General features: G+C 40.8%; 1 protein-coding gene across 3 annotated transcripts in view; it reads left to right on the plus strand.

Annotated features, from left to right (window-relative positions):
- Nucleotides 1-21,572, plus strand: part of Pde3a (phosphodiesterase 3A) — a 270,333-nt gene that overhangs the window by 231,141 nt on the left and 17,620 nt on the right. For all 3 annotated transcript variants that reach the window (XM_087659080.1, NM_017337.1, XM_087659081.1), the window contains 5 exons: nt 4,003-4,222; nt 10,429-10,514; nt 12,927-13,081; nt 14,743-14,880; nt 19,580-19,691. In XM_087659080.1, coding sequence (XP_087515206.1) covers nt 4,003-4,222; nt 10,429-10,514; nt 12,927-13,081; nt 14,743-14,880; nt 19,580-19,691 — 711 coding nt within the window. The remainder of the gene's footprint in view (nt 1-4,002; nt 4,223-10,428; nt 10,515-12,926; nt 13,082-14,742; nt 14,881-19,579; nt 19,692-21,572) is intronic.

Raw genomic sequence — 21,572 nt, forward strand, 5'->3', positions numbered from 1 at the left:
AGTGTTTTGTATTGTTTTTACTTTAGACACATCTTCCAAAACATCAGTACAAAGTCCTGTATTTATCAGAAAAGCGGATTTCTTTCTTTTTTTGAAATTAATTTTATTTCTACTTAGGTCCAGGTGTGTTTATGTGTGTGTGCGTGGACACCTGTCTGTGGGTGCCTGAGGAGGTCAGGAAAGAATGTCAGATCCCCTGACGCTGGACTTGCAGGTGTTGGTAAACCTCTAATCTGGGTGCTGGAAGCTGAACTTCGGTCCTTACAAGATCAGCAAGTCCTATTAAGCACTGAGCCATCTCCCCTGTCTCAGTTCTTTCTTGCTCAATCAAAGTTAAACTGAGAGACTTTTATACTGCAAAGCAACTGGATTTCCTTAAAGAATTCCTGTAAAGTATTCTTCATGTTCTCCCTCCAGTTGCCTCTGTGCCTTGAAACACATTTTCTCGGGCTCCTAGGAACAAGGAAACAAAGGCTCCTTTACTCAGAGGAGCTAGGACTTTAGAGTCTCCAGAATTTGTTTATGTTTATTTATTGTCTACTAATGTTTCTAAATATTTCCTGATGGGACAATTTAAATCACTGCGGGTTTTGTATTTCATGATTTGGGTCTTGTTCCTGGAGTCTCTTAAAATTACTCAATTATAAAATGACAGTAAATGTCTGTGAAAGTGTGCGTGTTTAGTTCATCCTTGTTTTTTGTTTTGGTGTGTGTGTGTGTGTGTGTGTGTGTGTGTGTGTGTAACACAAAATTGGATATCTTCCTTCTGATGGTCTTTAAAGGACCTTAAGGTTTCTTTCTTTCTGGCTATTTCTAACTTTCCTGAGAAAATCCCTTTTCTATATCTATAATACTTTATTTTACAATAATTGATAATCTCCCCTCCCCACCTTTTTAGAATTTTTGTTGGGTTCGTTCTCTCTCTCTCTCTCTCTCTCTCTCTCTCTCTCTCTCTCTCTCTCTCCCTCTCCCTCTCCCTCTCCCTCTCCCTCTCCCTCCCTCTCCCTCCTCTCTCTCTGTGTCTCTCTCTGTGTCTCTCTCTGTCTCTCTCTCTTTCTCTCTCTCCCCCTTCTCCCTCCTCTCTCTCTCCCTCTCTCTCTCCCTCTCTCTCCCTCCTCTCTCCCTCCTCTCTCTCTCTTTCTCTCTCTCTCTCTGTGTATGTCTCTGTGTCTCTCTCTGTGTCCGTCTCTGACTTTCTCTCCCTCCCTCCCTCTCCCTCTCTCTGTGTATGTCTCTGTCTCTCTGTCTCTCTATCTCTCTGTATCTCTCTCTTTCTCTCTCTCTCTCTCCCTCCCTCCCCTCTAGCCCTCCTTCCTAAAGTGTAAGAGTAGCTAGTGATTGCAGACTGAGCAGCCCTGATCTGAAAGTTTAAATGGGAACATTTCAGATCACCAAACTTGCATTAGAGATGCTTGACTCTTAAACTTGGTGTTAATAGTCCAAAATTCACAAAACTCAGAAATCTGAAATCTTTCCAAATGGAGCATTTTGGAAAAGGGGTACTCTGCCTGGGTCTGCATTGATCACTTACGACTCCACCTATCTGAAGACCGGTGAATGGATGTATGTGTCGTCTTGTCACACTGTCCCTAATGCTTCTTTGTTTTTTTTAAAAACTTGCAGTAAACCTCACACTTTGATCTTCTCACTCCCATCTCCTAAATCTCTGCAGCTTGCTGCTGGTGCTGAGACCCACTGCTTGCTAAAGAGTTTGAATTATGTAGAGCAAAGCACTATAAAAGCAAAGTGCCTCTCCTCGGCTGCACGTTTATTTAAAAGATTGTCCCTGGAGCCTTGAAGTCTGCTGATTAGTTTAAATTTAGCTAATCTCCAAGTTCCAAGAACTCTAATGGCTGTATGGATTTTAAAATGTGTATTTAAAAATGAACCCCACATCTTTACAACTATCAGATCACAGCTACTAAAACAAAATCAGTCTTCTCATAAATCGCCCTCAGAAAACAAATTTGTGTTAAGATAGAACTGGAAAAGTTTCCCCAGGGGCTTTGAACTAATGGCCTGTTTAAGAAAAAAAAAAAAAAGACGTACAAAAAAAAAGGTGCAGGGAGAGGGGTCTGAGGTGATAGCTCAGTCAGTAGGGGGCTTCACTCAAGACAGGTTCAACCCTTAGCACCCAAGTGAACAGCCAAGCAAGGCTAAGGCAAACCTGCTCTCCCAGCACTGAGCACAGAAGAGAGAGGAAGATCCCTCTGGTTTGTTGATGACCGACTGAGGAGAATCACTAAGCTCCAGGTTCATCGAGAGACTTTGCTCCAAAACCAAGGTGGAAAGCCTTAGAAGTTCAAACTTGCCACCATACTCTCGAACACACATGCACAAACATCTATGTGCATGCATGTATATGCATATAGATCTATATGTATACATACAAAACAAATGGTAGGAAGGTATCACCAAATCTACGATGAAGCCAGCGCCTAGTGCAATCTTGATAGTCTTTTTGTTTTGTTTGAGACAAGAGTTTCTCTGCATAGCTCTGGTTGTCCTGGAACTCACTCTATGGACCAGGCTGTCCTAGAACTCACTCTGTAAACAGGCAGCCATTAAATCCTTGCCAGCTGTCAATAAATCCCAATCGGATTAGCTTCTACCTCGATCCTGTGATCACACTCATTCTCTAAAGCTGCAGTTCTTTAGTCTCTCTGGGCTGAGATGGGCTCGTTTGTCAAGTACAAAGGTGAAGGATTGATCTATTGATTAGGGAGCAACAACTAAATCTGCTGGAGGGGCTTGAGAGGAGGTTGTCTACAATACCGAAGCCAAGATACATGACAACTCTCATCTCAGGAACCTACACAGAAGAAACATGGTGCCAATAAAATTATAAAAAGGGCATCTACATGCCATGATATTCCACTCCTTGGAGAGGGAAACTTTGGATGGGGAAAAGTCAAAGTTTTGCTACCGGGTAGCCACACATACCAGTTGGAGAGAGGACACCAGAGCCCTCAGTTTCCCTCAGAGTGGAAGCAAAGGCCAGTAGATGAACCAAAGTTGTTCTTTTTTTTTTTTTTTAATTCCCTGTGCACCCTCTCCAATTTTATTTGTGTTCTGCCTTTTCTGTATTTAGGAGACAACAATTTCAGGTGACTTCCACTTTGTCTCACAGAGTGAGAACTGTAGAAATCCAAGCCACTACCTAGACAGATGTCAAGCTATAGCTTAAATGTAAATGTAGGCAGTGCCCAATTTGAAATTTAAACTTTAGGCTTACTGTGTGGTTAGTACTGGATGCATGACATGCTTAAATGCTCCCTTCAAACTTAATCTTCTCAGCGTGTATTTTCACGTACAAATATACATTTCACCGCACATGTGAACAGTTACAAAGGCTAATCTCCTCCTCTTCCAAATTATCATTTTCACTTGCATATTTCAAGCATATTTAAGGCTTAGAGAGCTTAGAGATTGGAGCACCTTAGCTGTTCTTGCAGAGGATCTGGGTGCAGTTCGCAGTGACCATGTGGTGATTCCCAGCCACCTCCTACTCCAGTTCCAGAGAATCTTGCGCCATCTGCTGGCCCCCACAGGCTCCTGCACACATGCAGTACACATAATCTCACGCAGACAAACACACATAAATAAGTAAGCATATCTTTTTTTAAATTTCCAGCTGAAAATTTCTCAGCTACAGGAGAAAATTGTAACTGTCATTTCCAAGTCAAGATAACAAGAGAGGAAAAAAAAAAATGGGAGAAGACAATAATATCCACCTGAGGTAGCCTCAGGCCACCATGGCTAGAGTGGATGTACCAGCACTGCCACCAGTTTTCAGGATGATTTATTGGTCATACTTTCATGCCATGGAGACATCCCGGGTACACGTTCTATGTCCAGATGGTGGCGTGGAGATCAGAGCAGATCTTGGGCTGAGTAGAGCCTTGGCGGCAGAGAGTACAGGGTGAGGTGACAGGAAGGAGGCACAGGCTTGGATATCAGGGCATTTTGTTGAATGACATCATCACTCTCATTCTCTTTCAGGTGGCCTTGATAAGATTTCGCCCGTTCCCTCGCCCTCCTCCTCACCTCCTCAAGGATCACCCACCAGCAGTCCTGTCAGTGGCATTGCTTCCGTACAGTTCCCGGAATCCCCTGAAGTCACCACCAAACGAGGCCCTGGATCTCACAGGGCCTTAACTTACACCCAGAGTGCCCCTGACCTGTCCCCCCAGATCCCGCCCTCACCTGTCATATGTAGCAGGTAAGAATGTTATCATGGTAACAAGAAAGCACAGTGTGATGTTGTGTTTGAGGCTCTAGTAGGAACCTGAGTTTTCCCTAGCTCTCTATAAATAGGAACTTCATTTTCTATACAGTCTGAACAGATCTTTGGAGAGTAAAAAATAATGAACAGTGTATATTTGGTTACATAGTAACATGCAATGGATAGAGTTTTGGTTTTGTGGGCTTGAGACATGGATCAGGGCTTAAGAGTGCCAGTTATAGAGGACCTTACTTGGGTTCCAGACACCCACATTAGGTGGCTCACAACCACCTGTAACTCAAGTTTTTTTTTTGGGGATCTGAATCCTCTTCTGTGCTGCAAGGCCACCTGCATTCTTGTGTACATACTCTCATACATATAAATAAAAATAAAAAAAGTTTGAATTTTTAAATCAAATATATTATTTTAAATCACATCAAGTAATCTGATTTAGTTGACTATTTCATTGATTTTTTTTATGTTTTTATCTGTTGTCCTCTGACTATTTTATACTATTCTTAAGTCATTTTACCTGAAATGTATGTGTCACATTTTAATTCTTTCAAAATGTTCTAATGACACATAATACATTATGGCTGGACTCAAGGTTCCCCAAATGAAATTAAGCAAACTATTTATCCTTAACATCACAAAGAAACAGACTTATAAGCTGGTCATGGGACCCATGCTTGTAATCCCAGCACTCAGGAGGATTGTTGGGAGTTCAAGGACGCTTGAATTTACATAGTAAGTCTAAGGGCAGCCTGGAAACCATTTTTCCAAAAGGGAGGGTAAAGGTGGGAAGGTGGGAGGGAGGGAAAAAAGAAGGAAGGAGAGGAAGAGGAAATAAAAAGAAACTAATTACAAAGAATTATCAGAGGATGATTGAAGAAGATCTTAATGTGCCTGGTGTAATTAGTTTTGCCAAAATGGTCCATTAATAGGAAACACATCGAATTAGTGCCAAACACACTTTTATTCTTCTCCAGGAATGTCTTTTTTTTGGATCCTTGATCTTAGTATTAAATATTTTTTAAGGATTTACTCACTTTTATTTTTAGTATATGGGTGTTTGGCATGTGTGTGAGTGTGTGTGTGTATGTGTGTGAGTGTGTGTGTGAGTGTGTGTGTGTGTGAGTGTGTGTGTGTGAGTGTGTGTGAGTGAGTGTGTGTGTGAGTGTGTGAGTGTGTGTGTGAGTTTGTGAGTGTGTGTGAGTGTGTGTGAGTGTGTGTGAGTGTGTGTGAGTGTGTGTGTGAGTGTGTGAGTGTGTGTGAGTGTGTGTGAGTGTGTGTGTGTGTGTGTGTGTGTGTGTGTGTGTGTGTGCGCGCGCACTTGCATGTATCCCCTGAGGATATTTTGCTCTAAGGGAAAATGACAGAGAAAGAGAGGTTGCTGCTCCCAATATCCATTTGAACTCTGTCCCATGACCTACCTACTTTTCCTGAGGACCACCTCTCCTCTTAAAGGATCCCACCCGCCCCAGGTCCAAACACCACAGACTATTGAACAAGACTAGAACACATAATACCTGGGGATCACTCCTCACCCAAATTTTACTGCCTTAAGATAAATAAATGCCATTTATTTTATCATCTTTATGTTTGCTTTCATTCGCTCTACTACTACTTTTAAATGGAAAAAATACCAAATCTTGCTTGTTGGACAAAGACCAGAGAAAATATTATTCTAATACCCAAGCTCTTCCCACATTGGTTTTCTGTGGGATTTTCACCCTGCACAACCATCTTGCCAGTGCTCCTGTACAGTTAAATGTCTAGGGGACATGCTACATCACACTCACTGTGCCCGAGTCTCCCAGTTCTTGGTCTGTTTCATGTCCATGTCTCCGAGTTCGCTGGACTCCAGCGCCAATTCCTGTAGGTTAACACCCTGTAATTGTTCGAGCATCTGACATTAGGCAGACTTGCTGAGGGAAGCATTGTTCTTTGTTCTACACCCTAAGCCAGGATAAAACCCAGCAGAGTAATTTGGGTTAAGAACATCTGCTTCTGGCTTTTCCTAGGGGCTCACCCTCCCTCCCTCAAGACTTGTGAGAAATAATCATCTTAAAGAAAAGCTGGGGGTGTTCAGGAAAAAGTCTATGACCTGCCCAGCTTTGCTACTCCAAGACTGTTTTGGTTGTTTTAAGAGGGAAGAATGTTGTAGGTTTTTCAGAGAGAGAGAGAGAGAGAGAGAGAGAGAGAGAGAGAGAGAGAGAGAGATTTCTTTGTCTCCTTGTTCAGCAATGTTTAGAAGTCTAGTAATGTGTGTTTTATTTGTTTGGGCTTTATAAATGTATAATCCAAACCAGGTTTTATTATTCCCTTCAAGGCAGCCACCCATGTAGTCACAGAATGCTCCAGAAACACACGACTAATTATTGTGGTTTCCCCTGCTGAACTCGAAGGGTTTGGCATTGAACCCTAGTCTCTTGGCTGTTGTAATGCCTTTGCAACAAGCGCAAGCTTCTTTTCTTTTCTTTTTGTCTGTTTTCTTTTTCTTTCTTTCTTTCTTTTTTGAACTGGAGCTGCTGTATTTAAACTAGTAACTTATATCGTTCTTTAGGTACTATCCGGCATTGAAAACTTTTCCCTCTCTCAGCTTTCACACAGGATTAGAAGTCATAAGTTAACACACACTTTCTTTTTCTTTTCTTTTTATTCCCTAAGGCAAATTTCCTCACTAGAAATAAACCCTATATAATGCTTTTCTGTTTATATTTGAGGGTTGAAAACTAAATTTACTTAGTAGGACAGTATACTGTCACGTACAACTTCATTATATGTACACTTGAGAAAATAATGAGACATTTAGATAGTAAACATTGGATGTTAAAGTAATTTCTTCCCCATTACGCTGGCTAATCTTGGAGTTTAAGTAACCATGAAACCAAAAAGTTCTCTCCTGAGTTTTTTAATATGATGTAGAAAGGAAGAGCTCAGCCACAAAAATAGAAGGTTAAAATCTGATCATAAGGTAGTTAACAAGATGGAAAGGAGAGGCTAATTTGGAACTTAGTAGGTGTGGAGGGATTACCTTTGGACTTGTAAAATAGTCTGGTTGTTGAGAAAATAGAACATATCTATCTTTGTGTTTTACCTTGCTCTGTGAGGGGGCACCATTTACTCCTCCGGAAACTTCCATCCTCTTGGTTGTCCACAGATCCTGTTGGCTAATTTATTTTTTTCAACAACTGTGTGTATAATCAGTCATCCACTTTTTTTCCAAAATGTCCCTCTCTGTTTGTTTTCTTAAGGCCTTAAAGGAGGACTGAAAAATATAAAGTAAATAAATAAATTTATTTAGAACAAAAAATAAAAATAATATACTGTCATTCTGTTTTAACTTTTGCTGTCCTTTTACTAAAAACTGTTTATAAGTTGACTATCCTATTTCTAAGAAATAAATAAAACAGCAATGCTCTAAAGTTATTGGAGAAGATGGTCATAGCCAAACATGAACCAGGAACTTCAGGTCCACTTCATAAATGGCAGTTGTTCCAGTATTTTTTAAAATTTTAACAACTTTACCAGCATTTTACCTTAAATATATGGACTGAAAAGGAGAAAGAGAAGGAAAATGAGAATTAGATGAAGTTCAAAGTTCCTTTACTGATCAACCACTCTCCAAAGAGGATCACCCGTCAGCACGTGCACATAAAACAAACTGAATTTCTCCATTAGACACACCAGGATACGACTGTGATATTAAAGTGAATTTCTCCATTAGACACACCAGGATATGACTGTGATATTAAAGTGAATTTCTCCACTAGGCTCACCAGGATATGACTTTGATATTAAAGTGAATTTCTCCATTAGACACACCAGGATATGACTGTGATATTAAAGTGAATTTCTCCACTAGACACCCAGGATATGACTGTGATATTAAAGTGAATTTCTCCATTAGACTCACAGGATATGACTGTGATATTAAACTGAATTTCTCCATTAGACTCACCAGGATATGACTGTGATATTAAAGTGAATTTCTCCATTAGACACCCAGGATATGACTGTGATATTAAAGTGAATTTCTCCATTAGACACCCAGGATACGACTGTGATATTAAACTGAATTTCTCCATTAGACACCCAGGATACAACTGTGATATTAAAGTGAATGTCTCCACTAGACACCCAGGATACGACTGTGATATTAAAGTGAATTTCTCCACTAGACACCCAGGATATGACTGTGATATTAAACTGAATTTCCCCATTAGACTCACCAGGATACGACTGTGATATTAAAGTGAATTTCTCCATTAGACACCCTGGATATGACTGTGATATTAAAGTGAATTTCTCCATTAGACTCACCAGGATATGACTGTGATATTAAAGTGAATTTCTCCATTAGACACCCAGGATATGACTGTGATATTAAAGTGAATTTCTCCATTAGACACCCAGGATACGACTGTGATATTAAAGTGAATTTCTCCATTAGACACCCAGGATACGACTGTGATATTAAAGTGAATGTCTCCATTAGACACCCAGGATACGACTGTGATATTAAACTGAATTTCTCCACTAGACACCCAGGATACGACTGTGATATTAAACTGAATTTCTCCACTAGACACCCAGGATACGACTGTGATATTAAACTGAATTTCTCCACTAGACACCCAGGATACGACTGTGATATTAAACTGAATTTCTCCACTAGACACCCAGGATATGACTGTGATATTAAAGTGAATTTCTCCACTAGACTCACCAGGATACGACTGTGATATTAAAGTGAATTTCTCCATTAGACTCACCAGGATATGACTGTGATATTAAACTGAATTTCTCCACTAGACTCACCAGGATACGACTGTGATATTAAAGTGAACTTCTCCATTAGACACCCTGGATATGACTGTGATATTAAAGTGAATTTCTCCACTAGACACCCAGGATATGACTGTGATATTAAACTGAATTTCTCCATTAGACATACCAGGATACGACTGTGATATTAAAATGAATTTCTCCATTAGACACTCAGGATACGACTGTGATATTAAACTGAATTTCTCCACTAGACACCCAGGATACGACTGTGATATTAAAGTGAATTTCTCCATTAGACACCCAGGATATGACTGTGATATTAAAGTGAATTTCTCCACTAGACTCACCAGGATACGACTGTGATATTAAAGTGAATTTCTCCACTAGACTCACCAGGATACGACTGTGATATTAAAGTGAATTTCTCCACTAGACACCCAGGATATGACTGTGATATTAAACTGAATTTCTCCATTAGACTCACCAGGGTACAACTGTGATATTAAAGTGAATTTCTCCATTAGACTCACCAGGATATGACTGTGATATTAAAGTGAATTTCTCCATTAGACTCACCAGCATAAGACTGTGATATTAAAGTGAATTTCTCCATTAGACTCCCAGCATAAGACTGTGATATTTTTATTATAGTGGTTGTTGTGATTTCAGTTTGGCACACAGAGAATCCTGGAAAATAGCTAGATCCTGAGTGTTCTAACTTATTGGATTCATCTATTGACATCCTTATAACTGGACAAATTGTTGGGAGATGCTGGAAATGTTGTATGAGAGCCTCATTGGAGGAGTTAGGTTCCTAATTGTGCCTTGAATGGTGTTTCTAATCCGTGGCTCCTTAGCTCTCTCTTGCTTTCTGTGAACCATGATGTAAGTCATGATGTAAGCCATCATGTAAAGCATGATATAAGCCATGATATAAGTCATGATGTAATCCATGATATAAGCCATGATATAAGCCATGATGTAATCCATGATATAAGCCATGATATAAGTCATGATGTAAGCCATGATATAAGCCATGATGTAAGCCATGGTGAAAATCATGATGTAAGTCACGATGTAGGCCATGATGTAAGCCATGATTTATGTAAGCCATGATGTAAGCCATGATTGATGTAAGCCATCATGTAAGCCATGATATAAGCCACACTATGTCACTACACTATGTTGTCTCAGCTCTGTCTCAAAGCAGTAGAAATGGATCTACATGGATTGATACCCCCAATTCCAGAAGCTAACATGAGTCCTTCCTCCATGAGGTATAGATCTCAGTGTTTTGCTTGCAGCAATGAAAGACCAAGACAAAGAACAGTTGATGTTTATGATGATACTATGTTCTCAAGGGTTTTAAAATGTGCAGAGGTATTTATGGCTTTCCCAACATTTTTCAGCTGTGGCAGACCTTACTCACAAGGGAATCCTGCTGATGGACCTTCAGAGAGAAGTGGCCCAGCCATGCAGAAACCAAACAGAACAGGTAATACACTAGTTTGGATTCTGCTGCTCAAAATACAATTCACTTTATTTTATATTTTCCTCCTGATCAACTTGAATTCCAGGCTTTTTTGTCAAATGTATAAATATTAACTTTTAAAGTATTAATTGTCTATGTGTTTGTGGAGGTGGTGGTATTATTCACATGAGTGTAAAACCCACGGAGGTCAGAGTTGGGCCATGGATCCCTGTAGCTGAAGTTACAGGCGACTGTGATCCACCTGATGTAGGTGCTAGGAACTGAACTTCCTGTCCAAGAACAGTAAATACTCTGAGCCTCTGAGCCATCTCTCTAGCCCCAAATATGTAAATTTAAAAAGACAAAGAAGGAAATAAAAAAGTTCTCAACCCGCTATCTAAATTTAACTCAGCAAAGTTTTGGTCTGGGACTCTCCCAAACATTTTTGTACTTTGCACACAAATGTACATTATTTTAAAAGTTAGAGGCCCTTTTGTATAGTGTATAGAACTATATGTACATGTGATACTGTATATAAATGGTGACTCATCTTGATGCCTTGTCCATTAGAGGGCTGCTTGTCCTAGCATGCTCTAGTGAGACTACAACCCAGACACTAAGATACGACCCTGATTGTACCACTGTTCATACTAACATAGACTTTTTTCCCTTGAGGTACTGCAGCCTAGATCATCTTTCTGCCGTTCCTGCTCATGCGTTGCCTACGTTTTTGCATCTTGGTTCTTTCATTTGCAGAATGAAAGAATAACAAAACTATCCACCGCACAAGATTACCTAGAGATTAAATAAAGCATGTGAAGGAGATGGAGAGATGGCTTAGAAGTTATGAGAACGCCCTGCCCTTCTAGAGGAGCTAAGTTTGACTCCATATCAAGTGGCTCAGTAACCACATGCAACTCCAACTCCAAAGATCTGATGCTCCCTGAGACCTTTTTTGGGTACCGCATACACACAGCACATAGAGAGAAATACATACAGATGAAATACAGACAAAAATAAATTTTTAAAAAATGAAAAATAAACCATACGATGCACTTATTTCTCATTGAAGTATGGAGTCACCATAAGTAGCTTGTGACGTTGTTGTCTTAATTACTTTTGTTGCTGTAGCTCTGTGGACTTGCTTTTACTGTGCTGGACGTATACAAGACAGACAACTAAGTATCTATGAACTATAGAGCGTAAGGCCACGCCACCATCAGAGATAATTATATGTCCTGGTCAATGTTTCTTGCTAGATACTGTCAGACAAAATTTGTTGACATAATTTGTTTTCTATGAGAATATTGTATAGCAATGTACAAAGGGCAAGGAGCCGTCAAGGGAAAATTACTGGTGTGATTATTGTGTAGTCTTTTGAAGACCTGGGATGTTCCTCCAAGTCTCCCAGGGCGGGCAGAGTGAGTGGAGCAGATTAGGTACCTTGGAGGGCTCTCATAGCACCATGGCCCTCCACTGTAGTGTCTCCATGTTCTCCACAGATAAGGAACTGTACCCAGTCAGTGGCCTTCTCATGCTGCTCATGCTCCCTAATTTTACCCTGCAAACAATTACATTAGAAACCAGGAAGAAAAGAGAACACTGACACCATGATACAAGCAGCTCTTTCTTCCCTGTGACTGCTTAGAAGCATAGTCTTTAGACAACTGGTTTTCTCAGGTTGGATTCTGTCTATCAGTTGGCCACTAACTGGAGGGTGAGATGATGGAGCAATCTAAAGAAGGAGGAAGCCCAGACAACAAGGACCTGGGCTATACTCCTGAGATCTGTCCATTCAGGATGTAAGTCACTACTTCATGCTCTGTAGACCACTCATTCCAAAGTGTGTCAACACAATCATTCCCATCCCATCCCATCTACCCATAATTAATATGCTGTCAACTGCTTCCTGGCTTAATGCAATGGAAGGATAGAATTTTAAATCCAGCTAGGAAATGCAACTCAGAGGAGGAGGAGGAGGAGGAGGAGGAGGAGGAGGAGGAGGAGGAGGACAAAAAAAGGAAGAAATTTAAATGTATTGTTTTAATACAAATGACTCATCTAAAAGGTATCATTGAGAGCTACTGAATGTCACATAAATCACACATCTTAATTCCCCTTTACTTATTAGGTTTCAAAATGTATTTGGGGGATGGAGAGGTTGCACTGAGTATGGGAATATGAACTGCTCTCCCAGAAAAACCTGAGTTATGACCCCAGCACCCATGTTTGGTGGTTTACTAACTGTCTATAACTCCAATTCCAAGAGATCTAACATTCTCATCTAGTCTCCACAATGTTCTCGGCATAGAGACCCACAAAGGCACAGTCTCTCTAAATACGTCATCACATGGTAATGTTTTTGAGGGACTTACTTTTCTGTGGCCCTTCCACATCATCGGTCTCTCATCACAGGCCTTTCTCTCTCAATTGCAGATGATACTTCTCAAGTTACCTCTGATTATGAGACCAACAACAACAGTGACAGCAGCGACATCCTGCAGAATGATGAGGAAGCCGAGTGCCAGAGAGAGCCACTGAGGAAAGCATCGGCTTGTGGCACCTATACTCCCCAGACCATGATCTTCCTGGTAGCCCCATATCACTAAACTCATTCATTTCCATGAGAACTTGCTTCCCCCACACAGACTGGCTTGAGGATAGATCCTGCTGTCTTTAGGTTTATAACCGCATTCCTCTGGAACCACATGTCTGTGGCCTTCAGGTGTACTGTTACAGTCTTCCTCTCTCTGAGCATGCTGGTTTCTCCATGATTCCTTTATTGGGTAATGAAAAGAATAAATGTGTCCATGTGTGTGCATGTGTGTGTGTCTGTGTGTGCACTTGTGTCTGCAGGTGCACATGCAGGTGAGCACACTTGGGAATGAAGGTCAGAGGACAACTGTTGGTGTTTTTACTAAAGTTCCATCTACTTTGTTTTAAGATAAGGACTCTCACTGGGTTGGAGCTCAATAAGAAGGCTGGGCAGCTAGACACCAAGCCCTAGGAACCCACCTTTCTCTATGTACCCATCTTTGACATTGCAAGTCACACAATCCACCACACTTATTTCTTAAAGTCTGTTGTGAAGATCAAACTCAAGCTGCCATGATTACGTAGCAAGGTCCTCTCTGCTGAGCCATCTCCTTAGCCCCAGGAATTCATCCTTTGCATATGAGTACAAACAACATAATAAAAAACTGAATAAGAAAGAGAAGAAAATTAATAAACTAATAAAATTAAATGATAAAGTAATATTAGAAAGAGGGGTTGATTGGCTGATTTTCTTAGGGCATCTTCTGTTTTACCTTTGATGCCCCCTTGATTGCCACATGAGCTGGTATTTGTTTTCCTTGCTGTATTAGATCAGATTTTTACTGATTCTCAAAGGTCCTTTGATGGTGACATATCTGGTATGAAGACACTCACTGGTGCATGTTTGAGAGAGGTTAAGCACAGCTGCCAAGGACAGAGAGTAGTTGGCCTGACCGTAATCTGCTGCCACTGTTAGAGTTTTTCTTTCATTATGTTTCTGCTACTTGCACTTTAAAGCAGTTTCTCAGATTAAAAAAAATTATGAATGTTTTCTTCTCTTCACTTTATTTACTTTATAAAATATTTGTGGCAGTGGGAAGATATGAGTATCCTGACTTAGGACATGTACACTAAATGGCCTTGCATTTATGTAGACGAAGTGTTTCAGGGAGAGCAGGTCTCGGGGATGAAACGATATTCCTGTGAGAAATGACAGCTGTCATTCTCCAGGGATAAGGGTGATATGATTGGCTCAAATCTAAATGCAGCTAAAGCAGAGGAAGGAAGGCTTCATCCTCCTCATGCATGTCAGTCAAGGGTCCAACATAAGCCAGGTGTTGCATCTCAGACACATTTACTGAAGTATAGAAAGAAAAAGGGTTAGGAACAATATCCAAGTTTTCCAAAGTTCTTCAGTCTTCATTAAAGAATCTAGCCATTGGCGCTATAGGAATTAAGCTCACATTTGGGTGCTATGTCTGTGTTAGGCTGGGCTGTAGTGAGAGGCAAGCAGGCACCAAACCACATAAAAACCTGTCTGAACCAGCTTCAATGCTGGCCTCTTAATTCTGGGCTCATTTCTTCCTAATTGTGTGTTTGTTTCCTGACGCACAGACTTACTTTGGATAGATGTAGTTGTTTCTTAAGTTTAACAAAGTGATCTTTTTTTTAAATAGGAAAGCTATATGTGGTCCAAATATCTTCATCTCCATTACAGGACAAACCAATTCTTGCTCCAGAACCCCTGGTCATGGATAACCTGGATTCAATTATGGATCAGTTGAACACCTGGAATTTTCCAATTTTTGATTTAGTGGAAAACATAGGAAGAAAATGTGGCCGTATTCTGAGCCAGGTAAGAAATGTATTCAAGTGGCTGACTTGAAACACAGGAGAAACAGTTTGCTGGTTTGTAAACTCCTCAGTATATTCTCAGCACCTGTGGGCAGACGTACAGATAGACATGAAATTTATGGTAGAACACCTGGTAAGTTCTATGGCTGTGTGCTGTCCAAAGAAACTGGGGTATCAAATTAATATCGTAGTCTACATGTAGGGTACTATGTAATTCTTTTATAAAATATAATTTTAATTTTACTTAAAATCCCTTTACATCCCAATCACTGACCCCCTCCCAGTCACCCCGTCCCACAATCCTTCCCCCATCTCCTCTTCTCCTCTGAGCCCTGCTTATCCCCACACCCTGGCACTTCAAGTCTCTGTGAGGCTAGGTGCATCCTTTCCCACTGAGGCCAGACAAGGCAGCCCAGCTAGAAGAACATATCCCATGTTCAAGCAACAGCTTTTGGGACAGCCCCTGTTCCAGGTGTTTGGGACCCACATGAAGACCAACCTGTACCTCTGCTACGTGTGTAGGCCTAGGTCCAGCCTGTGTAATTTTTTTGGTTGGTGGTTGAAGATAAAGGAAACAGAAGCAGGTATAGATAAGCAAGATGGACTGGTAACCAAAGTTCCTAGAATCGTATCAAAGAGAAACTGGCTGGGCCCCAGGAAGGAAACTCCTGTTTCTGACGAATCAATTGCTATAATTGTATGTGGTGACTATTGTTTTAACTTCTGAGTTTCACGGTGCTTAGGCCTCGTGAAAGATAAGATACTTTGAAGAAATATGTATCTCCACTACTAGCTTGTGAGATATCAGAGTTGTGTGTGTTTGAAAATCAAACCATCACTGTCTTTTACAGGAAATGCAGACTGCCTGGCTGGAGTGCTTGACAAATATGTTAGTCTTGTTTCTGTAAGGAAAGACCCTCTCAAGACTCCCCTATTGAAGGATTGGATGGTGGACATGGAAAGGAAACGTCTGAAAATTAGGAAAACATTTTAATATTTTTATTCAAAAATTGAAGCCAAGTGATGAATTGGTTGTGTAATAAAATAACTATCAAAATATATAGAATTCAGGTTCACTAGTTAAGACCAGTTGCTACTTTTGCTGAAGATGCAGATTTAATTCCTAGTACTCACATAGTGGCTTGCAACCACCTGTAACTGTATTTCTGGTGATCTGGTGTCCTCTTCAGAACTCTGTGGGTACCAGGTGTATACTTGGTGCACGTGTACACATGCAGGCAAACATGTAATGCACATGAATTAAAATAAAAATTATATGCAAAATCCAATAGGTGATATGATGATATATCAATATATATTTAAAACATGGGTATGAGTATGGCACTCAGGAAGACTGCTGATGCTGGTGAGTTCTAGGTCACCCTTGGCTCCATGAAGCCCTACCTCAAAAACAGCCACATCAACAAAAACGCTTCAGTGGGATCAAGGCACAGCCCACATTGATGAGAATCATTCTCAGTATTAGCAGATGCTAATTACCATCTGCATTATATGCCCTTGCCCCTTCGCTAGACTTTATCCTGGCCATGTAGGCAGCTATGTTGGTTAGGAGTTGAGAGTTCCATCCATTACCTCTTCCTGCAGTCTTCATGCTAAGCAGGGTCTATAAGGCTCACTGACCTTAGCAAGCTCAGGGCAGCCACTGTATCCCATTTACCTTAGTGTGAGAATTTGTTTTTCCTCCTAGGAGTGTTTGAATCCAATTGCAAAATTGGATTGACTCTGAGAGCAAGGCTGTTCTGGAAACAGGCAAGTAATATATCATGTCATGAAGAATAGCGGTGGTCAAGGCAGGATCATTCCTTCCACTAGAGCTTGCATGCAGTGGATGCAGGAAGGATGAGAAAATTCTCAAACAATCTTGCCCTTGATCCATGTTACAGGTTCCCCACAGGTTTTTTATTCTCTCCTTAAAACAGTGTCATACTGTAGCACAGGCTAGCCTACCTGGAACTCCTTCCATAGTTCCAGCTAACCTCAGACTCATGATAGTCTTCTTTCCTCAGTCTCCAAAGTTCTGGGGTTTCAGATGGCAGATACCATGTGTGTTTGTTAGTCTCTGATTTTCAGAGAAACTTTGGTTTAGGCTTTTGTTATTGCTGGTGGTGGTGTTATTATTGGTGGTGGTGGCGGTAGTGGTAGTGGTAGTGGATGGTTGGTTAATCGGTTTGAGTTTTGTTGGATTTTGAGACAAGGGCTTATGTACCGCAGGCTGGGGTCAAATATTTTATGTCACTAAAGATCACATTGAATTCCTGATCCTCCTGCTTCCACATCCTAAGGGCCAGAATTGAAAGTTTATGTCACAACACCAACTTGGTACTTCACTCTCTTCTCTTTCCTTCCCTTCTCTTTTGTTCCCATCCCTTCCATTCCCTTCAAGCCTTCCCCTTCCTTCATTCCTTTCTTTATTTTTCTGTTTTTCTTTCTTTCATATATATATATGAACATTAGACTTTAGGAAACAGTTTGAGATTAGCCTTCAGAAGTTCAGGCTCTGAATTTCATTCAGCTACTTTCCAGCAACCCACCCATAAAACACATTCCCTCATAACATCATTCAATGCTCCAAAGGAAGAGTGACCACATAGCAAAGTAACCTTGATAGCTGTTAGCTTTGTGGCACAGTAACAATATAGAAACCAGTACAAATGGCTGGTGTTCCTTGGTGGTCTTAGAGGTAGAGACCTTTCTTGTTGTCTTGTTAGGTAGGCATTGAATCCAGTGTGCTAAGCACGGGTTGTGCCAGCAAACAGCACTCCCAGCTGTCCGATCTGTTTGAGAGTCATGGATACTAGCGGACCTTAAGAGCACTTGGGGAAATTAACTGTTGAATCTCAAAGCTTACCCACCAGTCACCTACCAAGACAGGCTCTGCCACATTCATGGAGCACAGGACTTCTGAGGGAACACAGTTTCAATTGTCTTGCTAAGTACTTCCTTCTGAGATTACACCTTTGAGTTTATAAGTTTGAAAGCCATAATTTTCTGATTATGGAGACATGCCCTCGCCCCACCCCTGACTTCCACACCACTTTTAGTGAGATGTTAGGACAGCTGAAATAAATTAGCATGGGTAGACTTTTGTCTGAGACTCCACAGGACCAAGTCTCACTTCATGAATGTTTTTGAAGATCCATACCCATGATGGCCACAGCTCCTGGCCTTGCTGAGTTCTTTGCATCTGGATGGTTTACATGTTTATTTTAGCAAAGATTAATTTATCTTATTTTATTTATGAGTATTAGTGTTTATACCGCATGTATGTCTGTATAGCACCTATTTGTCTAGTATCTGTGGAGGCCAGAATAGAGCATTGGATCTCTTGGAACTTGAGTTTCAGGCGGTCGTGATGCCCTGTAGGTTCTGGGAGTTGATCCTGGGTCCTCTGCGGGAGTATCCAGTGTTCTTAACCACTGAGTCATTTTTACAGCTTTCAGATTTTAAATTATATTTTTGCTTTTTTGATACACATAGTTGGCCAAGTTCATGATTCTTACTTCATGAGTTTGGGATGACTGCATATGACATACTAGGCTGTTGATTTTGATGGCACCCTGATAGCAATGTCCTCTTGTATAATTAAACTCTAGAGTAGCCTACTACCTATCTCTTTAGTTTATCTGTCAAAGGATTTAAGAGACACATGGGAAGGCTGAGCATAGTGATGCCTGCCTTTAGTCCCAGTGCTTGAGAGGCAAGGGTAAGGGAATTTTGTGTGTGTATGTGAGTTTGAGGCCAGCTTGGTCTATAGAGTGAACTCTACACCAGCCAGAGCTGTACTGTGAGACCCTGTTTCTTTCATTCTTTTTTTTTCTAATCTTACGAAATCATTGTAGTGGTTTTAAGTTCTAACCATCTTGATTTCCCAATCGTAGTTGTGGGATTTGAAGCAGTTAAGACTACTCTAAAACTAACATGCACACTGTGGCTTCTGGCTTGGCTCCATGTCAACTGGGTGATCCACAAGTTGCTCAACTTCTCTGTGTTCAGCATCCTCTGCTGCCAGATATTGGCAATTCATAGTATCAGTCTCAAAAGGTACCCTGAGAAGTATCTGTCAGAATTATTATGTGCCAACAGACTAGGGTAAGGGTCTCATTTGAGGATGTATGTACGCACACATACATGGCAGGCCATGGTTACCCTAATTATTGTTGAAGCAAAAGGCCCTGCTAACTTCCTTAGTGTTTATACACAGTAGCTCAAATACTGTGTAAAACAATCATAATGAAAATAATAGTAAGAACTCTGTACCTAGCCTGGAGTCAAAGTCGTGGCAAGCTTCCTGCTACAAACTCTCCAACTGCTGGGACTGTAGGTGGTGATGCCAGACCTGGATTAACATGTGTCACATGTGTATTATCTTCTAGCATTGAGTAGTCATTCAATTTAATACCTCAGCGCATTGTTCTTAGTGTTCCTGGGGTCCTTGGCTTCTTGGATGTCTATGGGATTTGATTTATGCACAATATTTATCTTGACTGTAGATGATGTAGTCTCTATGGTAAGGAACTGCATGGGCTCAGGACACAGAAGTCTTCAGTGTGTTTATTGTTCCCAGTGGAAGTATAGCTGCTGGCAGCCTATCTACGTGGTTGATGGACTCATACTCTCAGCTCTTCCCTCTCTAGCACAGTGAGTGATGTCTTACAAAGCCTTGTCTTTCCCTTTTCCAGGTGTCATACAGACTCTTTGAAGACATGGGGCTCTTTGAAGCCTTTAAAATCCCGGTTAGGGAGTTTATGAATTACTTTCATGCTTTGGAGATCGGCTACAGGGACATTCCTTGTGAGTATAAGTAAGATTATCCAGCGCATGCTTGTCAGACCTACAGAAAGCAATGGGTGGTCAAGGCATCAACCTCACATGGGGGCACTCTGTGTGACTCATTGTACTGATGGCTACTACTAGAAGCTTGTCTCCTTGACCACACAGCATCTGAGACCTGGAGCCTCACACACTTCCTCTAGCCTCATTTCTGTTCCCAGAATAGGGTCATCAGGTCTCCTTCACATGAGGGTGAGGATCAAATGGGATAATGACTTTTAAAAGGTTAGACTATGTGCTTTCCTATCTCTCATAGTTGTTTGAGGTAGGATTTTTAAAAAATTTTTATTAGATATATTTCTTTACTTATACTTCAAATGTTATTCCCCTTCCCGGTTTCCTGTCCACTGAGGTAAGACTAACTGTTAAATTTATTCTCACTAAATAACCACCTGCCTTTATTGAGTGAATTTAAACTTTTCTCATGGCATTTGACTAGGTTAACAACTAAAACAATAACAATTGATATTTTCTAAAGATGAGACAAATCGGGCTAGTTTTAGAGTGACTGGAAGACGATGGTTCAGTTAATGCAACAGAGAGGAAGAAACGTATAAATGTGGTAACGGAAAAGTTTTAAAAATTGGGTACATAGGAAATCCTAAGGTGAGGGCACAGCCAAGGATTCCAGTTTAGACTATTGGCAGAATTTTAATAATGAAGACATGGTGCAAAGAAGAGGTTAATTCTTCACATCCAATGCACTCAATCACCACATGCAAGCATGATGATCATACAACACATGTAATAGAATGTATAAAGCTAAAGAAAACGCCCAAAGACCCGAGTGCAGGAAGTGTGGAATCTCCATGGTGCTTCAAAGGAATAAATACATAGATAAAGAAGCAATCCTGTCTATTAATTTGAACATGTCTTAGGAATGTGTTCTTTGTGTTGGCTTTGATAACCCATGCACTATTACTGGACATGTGTCATTTGAAACATGCTCTCCCTTTTAAGTCTGCTTTTAGGCACATTGAACTTCAAAACCTCATGTCTTTTGTAGTTACCAAGGCTCAAAACGAAGAGCTGGGCGTGTCACATATATGGTAGAGAATTTGCCTAGCAAGTATGAAGTCAGGAGTTCAATGCCCAGAGCCACATAAACAATACACATGTCTGAAATATCAGCACTCAGGATGCTGACCTAGGAGGACCAGAAGTTCAAGGTCATCCTGGGCCTATAACAAATTTAAAACAAGCTTGAACCATGTACAGAGAGACCCTTTCTTAAAAGCAGAAACAAACCAAAACAACAAAAAAGTTAAAGCTAAAATTTAAAAACGCTTATACTTGGACACAAATAATTGGCAAGTATGTCTAAAGAGCACAGCCACGCTAGCACAGAGCATGTGATGATTTTAAAATACTCCCACAGAACAAGCACATGAAAATGCATTAGCCCATAGTGTGGTAGGAATGGAGAAGAAAATGTGCAGCCTGACACTGAGACGTGCTGAGAATTACATATTGGCAAGATGGACAGATTGGCTTGGGGAAAGGGGTGCTTGCTGATACTAGGTCCTTTGGGAAAGTCTGGCTGATGAGGTCATGGAAGTTGGAAGAAAGAGATGAAAAGGGGGTTAATGGTGGGGGTTGGGGGGCGATCTGGCCATAAGCCTGACTTCCTTTAATGTGACTTTCCCAGGACTCCTCCTGGTCAGATGCCAGCAAGTGACATAAATGCTAGTGATCTCACAAGGGTTAAGGAGTTACATAAATAAACGTTTTCAGAAAGGAAGCCACAGGAAAACTAGAGGACAGTTATAGCCAGACAGGATTTCCAGATTATTGTTTTGTTTCCAAATGCATTTTAGTTCTCTCTCAGCGGGTCCTGTTGAA

This window comes from Rattus norvegicus, chromosome 4 (assembly GCF_021556685.1).
Source record: "Rattus norvegicus strain SHRSP/BbbUtx chromosome 4, alternate assembly SHRSP_T2T, whole genome shotgun sequence".
Classification (NCBI taxonomy): Eukaryota; Metazoa; Chordata; class Mammalia; order Rodentia; family Muridae; genus Rattus; species Rattus norvegicus.